Source organism: Artibeus jamaicensis, unplaced genomic scaffold (assembly GCF_021234435.1).
Source record: "Artibeus jamaicensis isolate MK-2021 breed Jamaican fruit bat unplaced genomic scaffold, CSHL_Jam_final contig_233, whole genome shotgun sequence".
Lineage (NCBI taxonomy): Eukaryota > Metazoa > Chordata > Mammalia > Chiroptera > Phyllostomidae > Artibeus > Artibeus jamaicensis.
Window position 1 is genome coordinate 30265415 of NW_026521486.1, and position 17504 is coordinate 30282918.

The window sequence follows — 17504 nt, forward strand, 5'->3', positions numbered from 1 at the left end:
GTGGAATATATTAATATATTACTGTATATCCACATTTTCATGGAATGGTACTGTGGGAGACTGAGCAAACACTCTTCTGGCAACTTAGTGGAACAACTTCTTAAAGGCTTTGCATGCTTGCTGCTTTAAGCTGCTTTCCCCCCCATAATGACTACAAGTAGTTTATATTGGAAAGAAAAGTAATTGCAATGTATGCCCTTACAGATACCAAAAACACTGTAAGAGTATTTGTCTTGACAGTGTTTATTGATTTGAAGTCATTAGGAAATACTTAGACAATGAAAATTATCAACTATGATAATTAGATGTGATTGGTTGCCATTTGTGTTCTTTTGCAGAACTCTGATAAGAAAAGTGTTCAATTTGTATTTAAGCAAACAGTGAACGACATTTGCAATCAACTAAATATTCGACTTTCGAATTAGGGCTGAGAATTTCTGTTAAAGAGTGTTGCCGTATGTCTGGTGGCTCCCTATTCAGGACTAGGGTTTTCTTGTGGAGTACAGTATGTTAATATTTACCTATATAACTAATCTGTTAATGGTTTTTGAAAAACCTTTACTTCAAATATTTGAATAATCCTCATTTTCATTTTAACCTCCATAAGCCTCTAATTTTTTTTTTGAGGAAAGCATTTGGTTTATTAGTTTTTTTCATAACATGAGAAAAATTGTATTTTTTTTAAAGTATCTTCAAACTGAATCCTTTATGCACCAAAGTTGGTTTTGAAAAGGAAAATAAAATCACTTTCTTGCTTGGTTAAGCAAGAAGCCATATGGATTTTTTTTAACTTACAGAAATGGAAATATGTGTAACTTGTTAGTATTGTATCAAACAAATGTTCCATAGAGATAATAGAACATTGCTTGTAAATAATTCAGCAGATTTGTAATATATTTTTATATTATGAGATGTACTGTAGATGTTTTTCTAGAGGCATGAAAGTTAAATGTATATATTATGGGTAGAAATAATATTGAAGGATATTGTAATTCACTAGTGCTGCCAGAGGAATTGTTAATAAAGCACCTTCTTTAACAATAAATGTCTTTTTCAGACTTAAGGGACTATGTACTACTGTTAATATCTTTAAGAACAAAACACATTGAACATCCTTCCAGAAAGTCTTTGAGGGAGGACCTGTACCCATAATAGAATTATGGCACTCATTTCTGACAGTGACCGTGAAGTCAATCATTTCCTTACTGTTGGAAGGACATATTGTAAAGTATGTGGCTATATGCAGTCAAACTGCAGAAAATACTCCTGATTGAGGAGTTTTCACTTTACTACAATAATATAAAAACCAGCAGTTTTTACACTAAATTTTTTAAAGAAAGAGTAGACAAAAATATAGAATTAAAACTTTGGTTCCAAAATGGGAAAGTTCCATGCTACATAAATCATTTCTCATTTACTTTAAAAATATTTAAAAGTAAAAAGTATGGGAGACTTTATTCATTAACAATGGGGTAAAGAGCTATATACATGAAATGGGTCATATAAAATTAAATGAGGTGCAAATAGAAGCACTGCCACTATAAGACATTCTGGAATGGTTGTTTAGTAGGGTGTTATGATCTGTAGCAAATGGGATTTTATTTTTAAAAAGAAAAGCCGTATGTTTTCTTACTTTTTATTGTTCTCCTTTGCTTAAGCACTTCATTAATTGCTTTATTCTGTATCTGCGAAGTAATCTGTAATCTTTGTTCTTTTAAAATTTTGATTTGTTAAAAAAATTGCCAAATAGAAGTGTTCCAGATATATAGTTTGTACCTGTATTTTTTATTTTATTGCCTCATGTTCTTGTACGTCATTCTTAATTGACCGATGATTGTAGACCATGCCTGAGTATTTTTTCTAATAAAACAAAAGCAAATCACATTTAGCTTCAAAATTGTAACAGTTCAATTAAGTTCTCAAGCAACATCTGAAATAACATCTAATATTTTATTTTGGGACACTGCAAATAAATGAGTTTTTTCATTGTGTAGGAATATTTAGATGTCAGAATCAAATTTCATGGTTATTGAATAGCCTCTGAGTAAACACTCATGATACCTTGCTGCTTATCTGACCTTGGGCTGATATTAGTAACACACCAAAAAATACGGAATTGAAATGGAAGAGTATTTAACTTGTATGTAAACATTATCACATACTAGCACAATTATGAGCGGCAAGTAATGTGAACATTTTAATTTATAATGTGTATTGAGTGATTGTACCCATCTCTACTGTTCCTCCTAACTCCCATGTATGAGATACTTATAATACGGTGTCTGCAATGTAATTAGTCTCTAACTCCAAACGCGTGGTCTGGCTCGGCAGCGGACAGACCCACAGGCACACCTGTTCATGTATGTGCCGTCCGTGACCGCTCGCTTCCTGTACTGGCAGAGTTGGGCAGTGAGGCCTTGCGGCCTGCAGATTTGGAATGTATACTCTCTGACCTTTTAAGGAACAATTTGCCAATCTCTGGTGCAGTTGATAAAGTTTTTGGAAAAATACATCTAGACCACATAACCTACATTTTAATATAACAGTGTTACTCTCGGTAACATTAATTTTCAGTGAAAGCTGTTTACTATACATATCGCCTAGGTACCTGCAACAAATGGTGTTGTGTTTACACTTTCACATTGGACTTCTTCAGAGTTATTAATGCACCATTCGTGTTTTGTATTTTGTCTTACTAAAGAGGACTAAATGAGATTTTGTAAATCAGATCATGTTTAAATCACAAGGCACATCTTGCTCGATATATCTAAAAGAATCTTAGAAGTGGAAAATATTGTAAAATTTAAAGTCGTTTATTTTTTAAATAAACTTTTCATATATAATCTTCCTTAAAGTGGACACACATGACTTCTGAGTGTCAGATGAGAGGAGATGAATTGGGGAGTAATTAACTCTGAATGCGTATTTTAAAATTTGGTTTATTCTCTTTGAAAGCACTGATAATCATGTCAGTAAATATTTGATTGTAAAACTTTTTTCCTTTCACAAAAGTGTTTTAAATATTCAAGTATTCTTAAAAGGCTAGAATTCACAGCAGTTATTTAAATTACCTTATTTGCTATTTGAATTTTTAATATATGACTAACAAAAGTATTAGTATTTGAATAAAATATAAAAATGGGAAAATACGGCCAAAGTCTTTAAAATGGTTTGTGGGCGGCGCTTCCTGTACTCACAACCTACAAAAAAAAGGTGTTCAGTACCTCTGCAGAGTTCTCTCATAGGTGAACTAATTCTTATATTGAGAAATGGATATATTTATCTGTATAACAAGGCCTAGGGGTTGCAGACTCATAGGAAACACTAATATTTTTAGCCTTTTTTAAAATAGGGGAGTTATATTTATCATTTGATTGTTTTTATTTTTAAGAGAATTACATTTGGGGGGATATAAATGAAAAATTTTTTTATTCTAAAAAATGTGGAAACTAATTTTTTAAAAAGTATAGAGTTTTGTTGTAAATTTATTTTTATGTATGTATTTTTTTAATTTCTAAAGAATCTTTCCCTGGCTGGTGTGGCTCAGTTGATTGAGTGCCAGCCTGCGAACCAAAGGGTTGCCAGTTTGAATCCCAGTCAGGACACATGCCTAGGTTGCAGGCCAGGTCCTTATTGGGGGGCACGTGAGAGGCTACCGCACACTGATGTTTCTCTCCCCCTCTTTCTTCCTCCCTTCTCTAAAAATAAAATCTTCAAAAGAATAATATTTGACCTAGTAGAGCACATTTTGCAATTTAAGTCTGCAGAATTATGTATGTATTTTTGTCATTTCTAATGATCATGAGCCTCAATACCCTTTAAAATGTAATGAAATGCTGTATTCTTACTTTTAATTTTTTTAAATTAAAAAATATGGTTACACAGTCCAGTTTATTCTTTGAATCAGGTTTGCATGGTGTATAACACATGGTTCTTTTACTCTGAAAATTAAGAAGCACTTGTAAGCAGTTATAGCAAGAATTGCACCCCATATTTTCTTCCACATCAGTATTCTTTCTACTCTACCAAACTGCTTTCACAGTGCAAGAGAGGAAATCTAGTGTGTATTGTGATACCAACTATAAAGTTGTTCTAGTGTTTCTGCCATAGCCAGTTCCTAGCTTGATACAAGGCACAAAATAGCCACTGAAGTCCTTGTTGAATGAGCATTACAGGTGAGTACTTGCTATATAGTAAGATATTTTGGAGAGTTGTGGTCATATTAAACACTAACAGGATTGAAGCAACCTGGCTTAAGCCACACTGCGATAATGTTACCTAACTTTTCATATGAACCTGTACTTGTTTGTCTGAATAGTCTCTATGTAAGGGATTATTGATGTTACATTTTTATATACTTGGTTTTTAGCAAAACCAAGTATATATAAATGTTACATTTTTGGTTTGTTTATATGTTCCTGTTGAAGAAAATTATTTCAGAAATTTATCTCTATTTGAATCCCCAGTAGGTCTCACATCAGATTATTATATGCCCTGGGGTTTTTTTTAGTTTGAGAAAAGTGTAAAAGTTTTTTTAGGAGACTGTGTAGCTGGGGAACAATAATAATAGATTGTAACCTATGAGCATGTACTCTTGATAGCGGAGCCCAGGGCCAGTGGTTTAACACACACATGGCTGGGCGTCGCAGAAGACCTGGCCGGGCGATGCCAAGTGTGTGTGTTTCTGCATTTTCTAAATGAAGAGAGCCTAGTTATTTTAGTACTTGCATGTGTTTTTAATGCCTTAAAAGATTACAGTCATGTCATTTTTTTTGTAGATGAGAACTTAAGTTTCTGTGTATCTCATGGTTTTCAGGGGGTTTATAAGGAAGATAAACGGTGATAGGTAAAAATACAATAAAAAATAAAAATGTAATACAGAATAGTTAGCAGTTCATTGAGGATTTGTTTGAAGCATCAGTAGTGAAGCTTTCTAGCCAAAAGTAAAATTGAAAAATAATTTTTTAATATATTTTTTTGTTATTAAAGTTCTAATTGCTGAAATAAAGTAATAGTATAGAATAAGGATAGGAGTGAAAGTAATCACTGAACTGGCCACACTTTCCTGGTCTTGAAATTAATACTTTGTTAAATATTAACAAGTTAATGCAGAGGTGTTAAGAAGTATACATACTCTTTAGTGCATATTTAAGTTGTTACATACCCAGGTCTAGGGTTCGGCTTTTACTCGACACCCATATACAGGGTGTGACAAAAGCAGGTTGCAGTTGAGAGTACGTGAAACAGTTTATTCTTGTGATTGTGTTGTTTTCCATACAAAGGACTGGAAACCTACTTTTCCCACCCTGTAGAGCTTTCCGACTCTTCTTCATGGCTAGATGCAATATGCCATACATCATTCAAGCATTCCGCATTGGTTCACGTCGAGATTGCTTGCATGTTTTCTGTCATAAAGTGAATACAACAGCATCCTCGAAGCTAGTCTTGGAGAGAGGCTTCTGTAATGTAGTTTCTTGGAAGGGGCTATTAGCTAGACTTTAAAGTGTGAGTTGTGTCTATTGCAAATTCTGGTATTGCCAAAAGCTTTGCCTGAAATGGTGGTGTCACTATAAACTCCCATGGCCTCAATGTGAATGCATTTTTCTCTGCACTGTTCCAATACTTAAATTTTACTCATTAAATTTTAGTCTAAGGTGGGAAGCCGATTAAGAGCATGAAGTGCCTGGGTTTAATTCTCAGGTCAGCTGAAAACTGTGGCATTGGGAAGTTTTACTTAAACTCACAGGGCCAGTTTTTTAAAATTTGTAAAATGGCACATTATTTCTGCTTACCCAGTAGGATTTGCTGTGAGATTAGAAAGAGACGAATGTCCATTGTTTTGAATGAGTGTGGCCTGAGTCTTTACACTTCTCGATCCCTACAAACCCGCTCTGCATGTGGTCTTGTCCTTGGAAGAACATCGTGTAGGTTCCTTAGATTTTCTGATTAGCCTTGGATAATAAAAAGCCTTTCAGTTATTTGTAGTCACAAAAGTAATTTAACACCTTATCTCAGTATCTCCTAATCCATTTTAATTGTGCAAATTAAAAGTTTCGACACTTGCAGGTTATGAAAACACCCACACAAGATAAAGAACATTTCCATCACCTCCCATAAGTTCCCTAATGCTTGTTTGTGCTCATCCTCCCCCTTAGCCCCAACCCCACCCCAGGCAGCCGCTGATCTCTATGTAGACTGGTTTGCATTTTCTATAATTTTATATCAGTGGAATCCTACAGTATTTACTCTTGCATGTCTTTCACTTGCATGCCTTTCACTCAGCATGGATCAGTAAGTACTCTGAATAAGTACTTTGCTTATTTAATGATATTGAACATATTTCTGTACTTTTTGGCTATTTTTGTTTTAAATAGGTATTAGGGATGCTAAATTGTCTAAACTCTTCTGGCTTAAGGTTAAGATTTACTAAAATACAAAGGGCTTTTGTCTGGGATATGATTGGGCACCATTAAAGACATTATTGAGGCATTTTAAAAACAAGTTGTTTAATCATAATTTTATAATTGTAAGGTGGTGTGACTTAAAGTGGAACTTTCAGTATTTTATATTGGAAATGTTAGAACAAGTATTTGTAGGAAAGAAATTCGTTGCTGTTGCCCTGGGAATGTTAGGAAGTTCACTGTCAGCCTAAATTAATTAAGATGTTAATGGAAAGATAATCTTAGCATCTGTAAGTGCAAGGCACTGCTCTAGATGCTGAGGATTCAGCAGTGAACCAAATAAACATTCTGCATCTTACTGGACTTAGAAATGTGTGGGTGGGAGATGATAGGCAGAGTGCAAATGAGTAAAATACACAGTGGGTCATTTGTGAATGCTGTGAAGAAGAAGGGGGGGAAGGACTAGGGATAGAATTCATGATACAATTTAAGTGAGTAGTTGTAAGGCCTCATTGACAAGGTGCCGTTGGACCAGAGCTCTGAAGGAGCTAGGTCATGTAGGTATATGAGGGAAGAGCGTTCTGGCAGAGAGGGTCTGTATAAAAACCCTTCTGGCAAGGCCGTTTATTCAAATGTGTGTTAGGTTCTTTACTTCCCCAGCATGAGCCCAGGCATTGGTGATGCTGCATGAACAAAATGTTAAAAAATTAGTTCCATTTTCTCGGTGTTGATATTTCATCATGCTTTGGTGTACTGTAGCTCTGGACTTGATTTGACTACCTTTGAGGAGATGGGAAGCCATTGGAGGGTTTTGAGCAGAGAAAAGATCTGAATTAAGTTCTAAAAATACTGATGGCTCTTTGAAGAATTGACTCTCAGGAGCAAAGGCAGAGGTAGGAAGAACAGTTAAAAGGCTATTAACATAACCAGCCTGAGCTACCAGCGTAGCTCAGTGGATTGAGCATGGCCCTGTGAACTGAAGGATCGCAGTTGGATTCCCAGTCAGGGCACATGGCTGGGTTGCAGGCCAGTTCCCAGCAGGGGCTGCAGGAGAGGCAACCATACATCGATATTTCTCTCCCTCTCTCCATTCCTTCCCCTCTAAAGATAAATAAATAAAACCTTAAAAAAAAACAAAAAACAGAAAAGCATAACCAGTGACTGGACCCAGAATGCACCGGATGGTGGTCATATTTGGAGGTAGGTTTCCTGGGAGTTTGGATGTGCTGTGAGAGAGAATGGCTCCAGGATTTTTGGTGGGAAGAGCTTGAACTACTGGTAGCATGGTACGCCATCCCAGTAGTGATGGAAGGAGGGAAGTGTGGTGAAGGGTTGTGAGGGGTGAATTATGCTTTGAATGGTTTATATTAGGGTGCTATTTAGACGTCCAGCGGGAGTGTCATGAGTCAGGAATCTATAGTGGAAATGATACAAGGTTAGAAGACTGAATGCAGTTTACATACTTTGAAATCTAGGTTAAGTTGTTACACATTCATAAAGACGAGTATCATTTCACCTCCAGTAAAAAATTCGAACTTCCTTATGTGTCTAACTTGAGCAAGAGCAGGACCCTGGGCATCTGGGAGCAAGTAGCAAGCAGCGGAAATTCCACCCACTGAGACTTGGTGGAAACACTTTCTGTTGGGTTCATCAAGTGTCAAGTGGTGGGACAGAATGACCCATGGCTTGACTTGCTTGTGATAAAATATTTGGGAACAGAAAGACGACTGTCTTTTATACCTTTTGTACCAACACCACTTGGGTCATCTTCCATCTTTCCTGCAGTGATGTGGGCTAAGTAGGCATTAACGTTGCCCACTTGAAGGAGTGGCCATGAATCAAACGTCAAGTGCCAGGCTCTGTTACCTTAGCTCATTCAGGGCTCCCGTCCCCGAAGCTGCCATTACTCCATTCCGCAGTGAAGGAAACAGGTGCAGAGAGATGAAGCCATGTTCCCGAGATCACGAAGACAGTGAGAATTCGAAAGTCAGAGAATTTGTGAACGATATCCTGGAGGAAGTGCTTTTGGAACTCACTGTAGAAAGACACAGTGAATGCCAGAGGAAATACCGTGTGCAGAAAAGGCAAAAAGTTCAGTACAATTGTGTAGCTACTTAGTACCTGGCATGTACATGGTATTTTGAATAAAAATAAGGTATTCTGTTCCTACGTTCCAGACTCGGGTATAGCGAGAAGATTATAGTGACATTAATGTAATTTCTGTACAGTAAGGGCCGCGGAAACCCAGAGCATTGGGCCAGCCCTGGAGGGCAGCGCAGGCTCCTCCAAGAAGGCGCCCCGGGTTATAACCTGTAAAGACCACGTGGGACTTAGTGCTGGAGAACTGAGGAGAAGACGTAGTTTAAGACAGGGATCTCCAGGTCCATGTCGGGGACCGGCCTGGCGTCTAGGTGAAGCAGGAGGTGGAGAGTGGTTGGTGGCGAGTGTGCAGAGGATGGTGGATCCTCCGCGGAGGGCCCTACCGCCTCGTCCCGGTTTGGGCTCTGTGTGGAAGACGGATGGGGAGCCATGCAAGGGTTCGGGGAGAGCACGGATGGTGACTGCCTGGCAGTCGGTGCGAGGCCGGTCAGGTGGAGTGGTCGGTGGGGAGACAGGTCAGGGGGCTGCTCGTCCTCGCTCTCCACGGGGGAAATTAAAGGGAATAAATCACAGTTTTCAAAGATGTTTAGTTTTACTGAAAAGTAATTTCCCAAGACTTAAAAATACTAGAATTCATTCCTGGGAAGCTTAATACATTTTCTTAAGAGTTTTTCATGAAGTGTTACCTAGTAAATAAGGTCACACTTGCTTCCAGGTGTGAGGTTGGGGGCTCGATCAAGTGTCCTTTTTAGCTGTACGTTGTTCTGATTGTGCCATTACATGTTTTCTTTCAAAATGAGATATAAACAAATGACTAGAGTAATACAGTGTACAGTATATTGCCCATTTTGTCCAAGAGGTAAAAACACTAAAATCACCCTTCGAGCACTTAAAAATGGTCTTGCCTCTACGGTATGTAATATTCAACTGGCAGTTCTGCACATATATATTTCCAAATAGTGAAACACGGCCTTCTTCACAGGGGACTAAGTAAAAAATTATTATTTGTCTTCAGCATTGTGGCTTATTTTGTGACATTGTGCAAATCGCTTAGGAATTAGCAACATACAGAATATTTTCTGAAATACAGAACTGTATGTAGTATAGAGAGGTTAGCTGATATTTGTTGTTTATAAGGACATTTGAACGTGAAACAGGTATTCAGAGCAGCTTTAGTAAATATCAAATAACTGAAATTTAGTTTCTTTGCCAGAAAAGAATAAAGGGCAAAGCAAAGTACAGAAATGCATCATGAAGAGCAAGATAGTGCGTAGTAGGTGTTTTCTGTGCCTGGGAAGAGGGGCGAGCAGGTCTGCCCTGGGCACCACTCCGTGGAGACTGCAGGTCGAGGTCCTTCCTTCCAGAAGGCACTTTCTGGGATTGTTTCACCAGCCCTTGGAGAAAATATAAAACTGGTTTACCCTCCACTTTTTTATTTCCCTTTTTTTTTCACAAAAGATTTCATCTTAAGAAATACGAAGCAAGACATTATTTTTTAAAAACTGATAAACATAAGACCCTGGAAAACTTTAAGGCACACCTGGGGTGAGGCCCCCACAGTGCATGTTCTGACGTTTTATTGACCAGAGGTGGGCCACATACATGTTAGCTCGAGCTCATTTATCAAGCTAGAGTAAAGGGGAAGTTTCAAAATCCATTGTGTTTGTAACTTGTCATTAAGCATTTAGAAATAGCTGGATGCAGGGTTTGGTGGAATTACATATGCCTCATTTAATCCATCCAGTTTACATATGAAATACAGGTTTCACAATTTTTGTTTTACAGGTGAATTACTCACTTAACTTTCCCAAGACCGTACAGCTAGCAGGTTGCTGAGCTGGGAGTTTGAACCAGTTCTGCCTGATCTTACTAATCACTGTGCCTTTTGGATAAGTGGTTAATTATTTGAATGCTTTTGCACGCTGTGTAAAAGCACCCTGGAAAGAAGTGTCAAGGAAATCATAACCATGTTTTGCTCACCTTTTTTTTTGGTCTGATTCCAAGCAATTCCACTTATTAATACTACTTTTATTGCCTAGCGATTGAAATTATGGTACAAAACCATTTGAAGCATCTTATCCTCGCTTAGTCCTTCTCTAATGGTCTTCTTTTCTTTATGTAGATCCTGATGTGGATGAAAAAGAGGCCACATTCTAACCCTGAGAAGCTCAGGGGAGGTCTGCATGGTGGCCCTACCTACTCAGAGACCGAAAGTAACCACACAGGATGGTCTGAACATTGAACTTCCTAACCAAAAACAAGCCGTGGTGGGTAGTCACATCATCGGCCTGTAGCTTCCTTGACGGAGGTCAGCCTTTACCTTAGGTGAGCCTGTCTGTTGTCTTGGTACCGCTAAGATAACATCCCCTTGCAGAGTCAGAGGAAACCCCTTATTCTGGGCCCCTTGGGGTTTGCCTGCTGCACCAGGGCAGGAGACCACAGAAGCCCTCGTTATCTTGTCCTTCACACACCATCTCTGCGCTGCAAATGTTACTTGTCAACCATCCTGTACCCACCGATGTAAAAGAAGTGTGTCTCCCACTTTTTATCCAGTCCCAGAGATTTTCCCCCTTTGTTTTTTCAGCCCCCCTAATCTGCCACCAATGGCTTTCATGAAACCCTCCTTAACATCTCCTCCTTTGATTCCGAAGTGTAAAATAAGTTGCCAAACTGCCATTCTCTGGAGCATTTTCTCAATCCATTGAGATTTTGTTTCCTGGCAGTTGTCAGTTGGGCTTAATAAACTAAAAAATTCACTACCGGTTTGGACATTTCTTACATTGACCCTGACCTGTATCATTTCCTTCTCTCCAAAGAGCTTAGTGTTTCTTGCAAAGAGGACCTACTGGCAACATATTCCCTCAGTTTTTTGTTTGCTGAGAAAGTATTTCTCCTTCACCTTTGAAGCATAATTTTACAGAATAAAGAATCTAGGTTTGTGTTTTGTTTTTTTCCTTTTAATACTTGAAATATTTCTCTTCACTTTCCTTGATTGTGTGGTTTACGAGGACTTGTCTGGTGTTATTCTTATCTCAGCTCCTCTGTAGATAAGGTGTTTTTCCCCTCTGCCTTCTTTCAAGATTTTTTTTTTATTTTCTGCGTTTTGAATAGATACACCTCGATGGAGATTTTTTTTTGCATTTATCCTTGTTGTCTAAACTTTCTGTATCCGTGGTTAGCTGTCTGTCATTAACTTGGGGAAATTCTGTCTTTATTGCTTCCAATATTGTGCTACTTTCTCATTGCGGTATTCCCTTTACACATAGGCTGTACCTTTGTAGTTGTCCTGTGGTTCGGGTATATTCTGTCCTTTTTTCTTTTTTAATCTTTTCAGTTTTGGAATTTCCTTTTGCTATATCCCCAAGCTCACAGATGCTTTCCTCAATTGTGTCTAGTCTACTAATGAGCCCATCAAAGTCAGTTTTCACTATTGCAGTGTTTTTTTATTCTAGCATTTCTTTTTGATTCTTTTAATTTTCATCTCTGCTTAGGTTAGCCATCTGTTCTTGAATGTTGTCTACTTTTTCCATTAGCATATTAATAGTTATTAACTATCCTAGCATATTGATCTAATTATTTTAAATTCATGGCCTGTTAATTCCAGCATGCCTGCTGTATCTGAGTCTGCTTGCTCTTTCTCTTTCAAATGGGTTTTTTGCATTTTAGTATCCAGGTAGTAATTATTAAAAGCTGGATGTGATGTCGCTGGTAAAAAAGAACTGCTGTAAATAGGCTTTTATTTATTTATTTTAAAAATATTTTATTTATTTATTTTTAGAGAGAGGGGAGGGGAAGGAGAAAGAGAGCAGCATTGATGTGAGAAAAACATTGATCAGTTGCCTCTCTCATATGTGCCTTGACCAAGGACCCAACGTGCCCCGACTGAGGACCGAACCCGCAACCTGCAGCTGAGCCACGTTGGTCAGGGCAAAGAGAGAAACATATATTTGTTGTTCTACTTATTTCTGCATTCTTTGGTTGCTTCTTGTATGTGCCCTGACCGGGGATTGAACCTTCAATCTTGGCATATCGGGGATGCCTGTTCTAACCAACTGAGCTACGTACTGGGGCTTGCTTGCTTGCTAGTTTTATTTATTTAAGTTTTTATTTGTTGATTTGAAAGACACACACACACACACACACACACACACACACACACCAATTTGTTGTTGCACTTAATTGATGTATGTGCCGCGACCAGAAATGGAACAAGCCACCTTGATGATGCGCTAACTAAACTACTGAGCCAAGGCTGTAAGTAGGCTGTTAGTGCTGTGGTGGGGGCGTGGGTGTGGGGGAGGGGGTCTGTGCCCCGGGGCTGTGGCTTGCACAAGTGCCTCTCAGTTTCTCCCTTCTTTAGGCGGAGCAGGATTCCTGGAGGAGGCTGTAGCTGGGCACTTCCCTTCTCCCACCTGGCAGCCTTTTCCCAGGTCCGTTAGGCCTTGTAAAACTCTCCAGCAAGGATTGGTTCTGGTTAGAAAGCTTATTACCTGCAGGACAGTCCTCACTGAGACCTGCAGAGTGCTGCGGATCTCTTTGAAAATGGCTGCATTGCCCCTTCTCCTGCCAACAGCAGGAGGGGACTTTTCCCTGTCTTCACTGTGAGAATCTGATAGGACTCCCTGAGGTAAAACACACAAGCGTGTGTGTGTGTGTGTGTGTGTGTGTGTGTGGCAGGGGGGAGTGAGGAGTAGAGAGGAGCTAAGACCCGGTCCTTTTGGACTTTTTAACTAAACTAGTCCACACCGAGCCTTCAACAATTCACCAATGATAGATAGTTCTGGTTTCCCTACTTCAGAACTGGTTCCCACGGAGGCGTCTGGTCCAGTGAGTTCTGATTCTCTGCATCTGCCTGTGTCTCTAGTTTTAGGGACGGTGATTCGCTGTGACCCCAAGTCTCCTAGGCATCTAAAACAAGTGATTGATACACAGTTCAGCTTTCTATCTGTTAGGATAGAGCGACTTCCAAGCTCCTTGCACTCCAGACCAGAAACCAGAATGTCTGACGGTTATAAATAGTAATCTGCTATTGACTCATCCATTGCTCTGGCTTCGTTTCTGCAAATGAGAATGAAGCACATACAAGGGTCAGGGGTGTATTTTCAGGCTGCGATGTAATTTATGTCATCTTACGTTCAGCATTCTCAGGCAAAAGTAAATACAATATCGAGTTTTTCTGGTTTTTAAGTTCTGTTTTTCCTCCACTTCACTGTATTCAAAATAGAGGGACTCGAAGAAAAAGGAATCTCAGGAGCAAAAATGGAGGGATCAAATGAGGATCAAGAAAATGTAATGATTCAGTACTTACTGGATTCTGGGGACACAGGAATGAGTAACACCAACGGCCCGGTTCTTACAGAACTTACACTGTAGTGGAGAGGCGAGCAGGGAGACAAAGGACACCAGGAGTTTTTGCTCTGGCCGGTGTGGCTGGGTCGGGGCATCATCCTGTCACCCAAAGGTTGCAGGTTTGGTCCCCAGTCTGGGCGCCAGCATGTGCGATCCCTGGTCAAGGAACAACCTGTCTGTTCCCTGGTCTGGGTGCGTAACGTGTGCAGTCAATCAATTCTCTCTTCCTCTCTAAAAGCAATGAAAAAAATGTCCTCAGGTGAGAATTAAAAAAAAAGCACACAATAATTTCTGTATACAGCTGTAATTTGTACCAACTGCTTTGGTCCTGTGGTTACACGTCTTCACTCTTGCACGAGAAGCACCTAAATCCGTTTTTCCTGGGTGCCATGGAGCAGGCCGAGAAATGCTCCTTTCGCCATAATTAGGAGGAGAGGTCTGGGATAACATTTGTTTTCACCCAGCTCTGGCCAGACAGAAGTAAGGAGAAAACTTAGGGTCCTATATGGAAAGTGGGGGCAGAGACCTCTAAGTTGCTCCCAGTCTTTTATGTACAGAGAATGAATAGAAGATTATTTCATCAGTTATACATCAGTTACTGTTTCAGGGGCGAGACCTGGTCGCACTGGTCGGTCCTGGAGGAGCTTGTACGCGATGTTTGCAGGAAGCTTTCCCTTTTGGTTTACAGGATTACCTAATTTAAAAAGAGGAGATATGTATAAAATCTGGATTTAATTTGTATAGTTGTTTTTGGAGAAAATGGGAACAAGTTTCAGAAGAAACTGCAGCACTCAAATGGATAGCATTTTATTTAATAGCTGGATAACATCCAAGAAAAAGGCGGACTTCATTTTTAGCACTGGCAGTTTGTATTTCTGTTTACTGGAAACCCCTCAGTAAAAGAAAAAAACAAGCAGAGTAATTCTTTGTCAATAAAATACATTTTCCAAAAGTGTCAGTTTTCTTGAAAATGTTCCAAATATGAAAGCAACATATTCAATATAGAGAATTTAGAAAATCTGGACAAATAATTGCACTGAAATCCAATGATATTTTAAAGAGGGGGGAAGAGAGGGAGAGAGAGGGAGGGAAACTGATGTGAGAAACAGATTGGCTGCCTCTTGTCCAGGCCCGGGCCAGGACTGAACCTGCCACCCCGGCATGTGCCCCGACTGGGACCGAACCCGTGACCCTTTGGTCCACCGGTGACACTCCAACCAACTGAGCCACACTGGCCAGGGCAATGGAATCATATTTAAAAACTCACTGTTAATATATTAGATAGCAAGGCATGAGGATATTTTCTTCTCCCTGTATAGACAGGGTTTTCTTCCAGACTGGGTTACGAACATGTCGTGCGTATGCTCAGCACCTCTCCCTCATCGCACGACCAGCACTGATGGAATATCCCATCGTTTGTGCCATACGGTTCGCTGGTCCCCTGTTGTCAAGTGTTTTAGTTTCCAGCGTCTCACCGGTATAAATAATGCTTGTTGAACTGAACACTTTGAATGTGTTTCGTTATTCGCATTCTACAAATGCTATGTGGCATTGTGCCCTTTCAGTCCTGAAAACTGTAATTAAAGTAAAAAAAATTAAGTGTAAGGACAGCTCATTGTTTTAATTTATGTATTTATTACAAGAAAGCTTGGGTATATTCTTATGCTTATTGCCAGTTACATTTCTTATTCAACTATGTTAAAATATTTTTTTACATGTCACAAACAATGTCTAACTTACTGTTTTTATACAGATTTTCAAATCAAATCTCTTTTTTTCATTATGGAGTTTTTCTTGGTGAATGTAGACAAAACCCTTTCTCATTCAGTGGCCACGTTTAAGTTATTTTCTTCAGGTTATTATGTGGTTTTATTTGTTAAAATATTTTATAAAATCTCAAGTGTATTTAAGAATACAAAGAGGAGCTTAATAAATAAACCCGTGGTACCTGTCACAACTTGTTCCATCTACATCTGCCCCCAGTTCCTCTTGGGACATTTTTGAAGCAAATCTCAGAAAGCTGAGGATCACTTACTTTGCTGATATTTGGGATTGTATCAATAAAGATAAGGATTTCACTTTATAAAGCATAACCACAGTACTATATCACATACAAAGAATTTAACAGTAATCCCTAATATCGATGATTCAATATTGTTTTCCTAATTGATTTAAAATTGTTTTTTAAAAGTTTGAAATAGGGGATCAAATAGGACCCATTCATTGCTTCTGGTTGATACACCTTGAAGTTTCTTTTAATTTGTAGGCACCCCTCCATATTTTCCCCTTTGTCCTTATTTTTCCTCCCCCCCCCATTTTTTGTTGTTGAAGAAATGGCTTAAAAATTTTTTGACTCTGTAATACAGTGGAAATTACCATTATTTTTTATGTATATTTTGAAGCAGGGGTCTACCTCTGCTCCTAGCTTCTAACAGTTAATCAGTACTACTTAAAATGCAATCTTAATTCCTTATTTATTTAAAGTGCTAATTTTATCATATATAGTATTGTATGAGAATTATTATATGATGAAAGTGACATTTCATATTATTGGAGACATACAGTATTCTTACTATGTAAAAATCCTTTGGCATTTTGATTGGAATTGTAATAAATACATTTATTTGTAGAGAGTTGTCATCTCAACAATATTGAGTTTTCCACCCAGGAACATGTTGTATCTTTTTTTAGTTCTTTAAGTGTCCTTTTGTTTCTTGCAAAAAAAAAGAAAAACAAAACATTTTGTTTTTTCATCCTATAGGCCCTGCATGTTATTTATAAAATTCACTTCTTGAATCTCAAAACTACAAATTTTCCAGTATCTTATTCTCAAATATTTTACTACAGTGTTTCATCAGACTGACTGTAAACTGTATTTATATTTTGTGGCAAATGAGGTTTACAAGAAAATGACTCCCTAACATTCTGACCCTTAGTTTCTCTCCTCCTATTTAAGCACTATTAACAATTTCTTTTGCAATCAGAAAATACTGGCATATGCATAATGCACATTTACTTCCTCCTGTATTACCATCTTGCCTATCAGGGAACTTTAGAGATGTTTCCGTGTCAGTGCATGCAGATCTGTCTGACTTTGGTGTCTACCGAGCATCTAACTGAAAGGGTGTATGGTCTTTTGTTTAACCTGTTTCTCATGGATGGGCAGTCAGGCCTCTCCAGACCCGTGCGGCCCAGTTGGCTGGCTCTTGTCCCACCAAGTGAAAATCATGCTGTGGAGAAAATTCTTATATGTGTATCTTCATGCATGTGTAGGAATTTTTGCAGCATACATTTTAGAATTGGAATTATGGGACAAAACTGATACATACGGTCCTGCAAAGTGACTTCCGACACGGCTCCATCAACATGCAATCCCAGCAAAGGTATATGAGAGTATTCACTTCTCTACACTTTCATCGGTGCTGGATATTATTACTCTTTTGGGGGAGGGGGCAGGGGGCACATATAAGGGTAATAGATTTTTACTATTTTATTTTTTCAGTTTTATCCAGATATAGTTGACCTACACAATTAATTGATTCGATATACTTAATATATTGCAGAATGACTACTTTAGTAGCATTAGTATACACTTCTATCACTTCACATAATTACTGTTTTTTTGTGGTGCAGACATTTAAGATTTCCTCTTTT

The 17504-nt window shown here is 38.6% G+C and overlaps 1 protein-coding gene across 4 annotated transcripts in view; it reads left to right on the forward strand.

Moving 5' to 3' along the window:
* AEBP2 (AE binding protein 2) overlaps positions 1-11388 on the forward strand; it is a 66669-nt gene extending 55281 nt beyond the window's left edge. Inside the window, exons 9-10 of one of the 4 annotated variants that reach the window (XR_008390937.1) lie at positions 10624-10826; positions 11318-11388. Coding sequence is in view for 3 of the 4 variants with exons in the window: in XM_053661726.1 (XP_053517701.1) it covers positions 339-384 (46 nt within the window). In the remaining variant the exon portion in view is untranslated. Of the gene's footprint in view, positions 1-338; positions 9874-10623; positions 11281-11317 lie in introns of those variants that run through there. The other 3 variants (XM_053661726.1, XM_037136573.2, XM_037136572.2) reach the window with 3 other exon arrangements.
* Positions 11389-17504: the final 6116 nt, after the last annotated feature.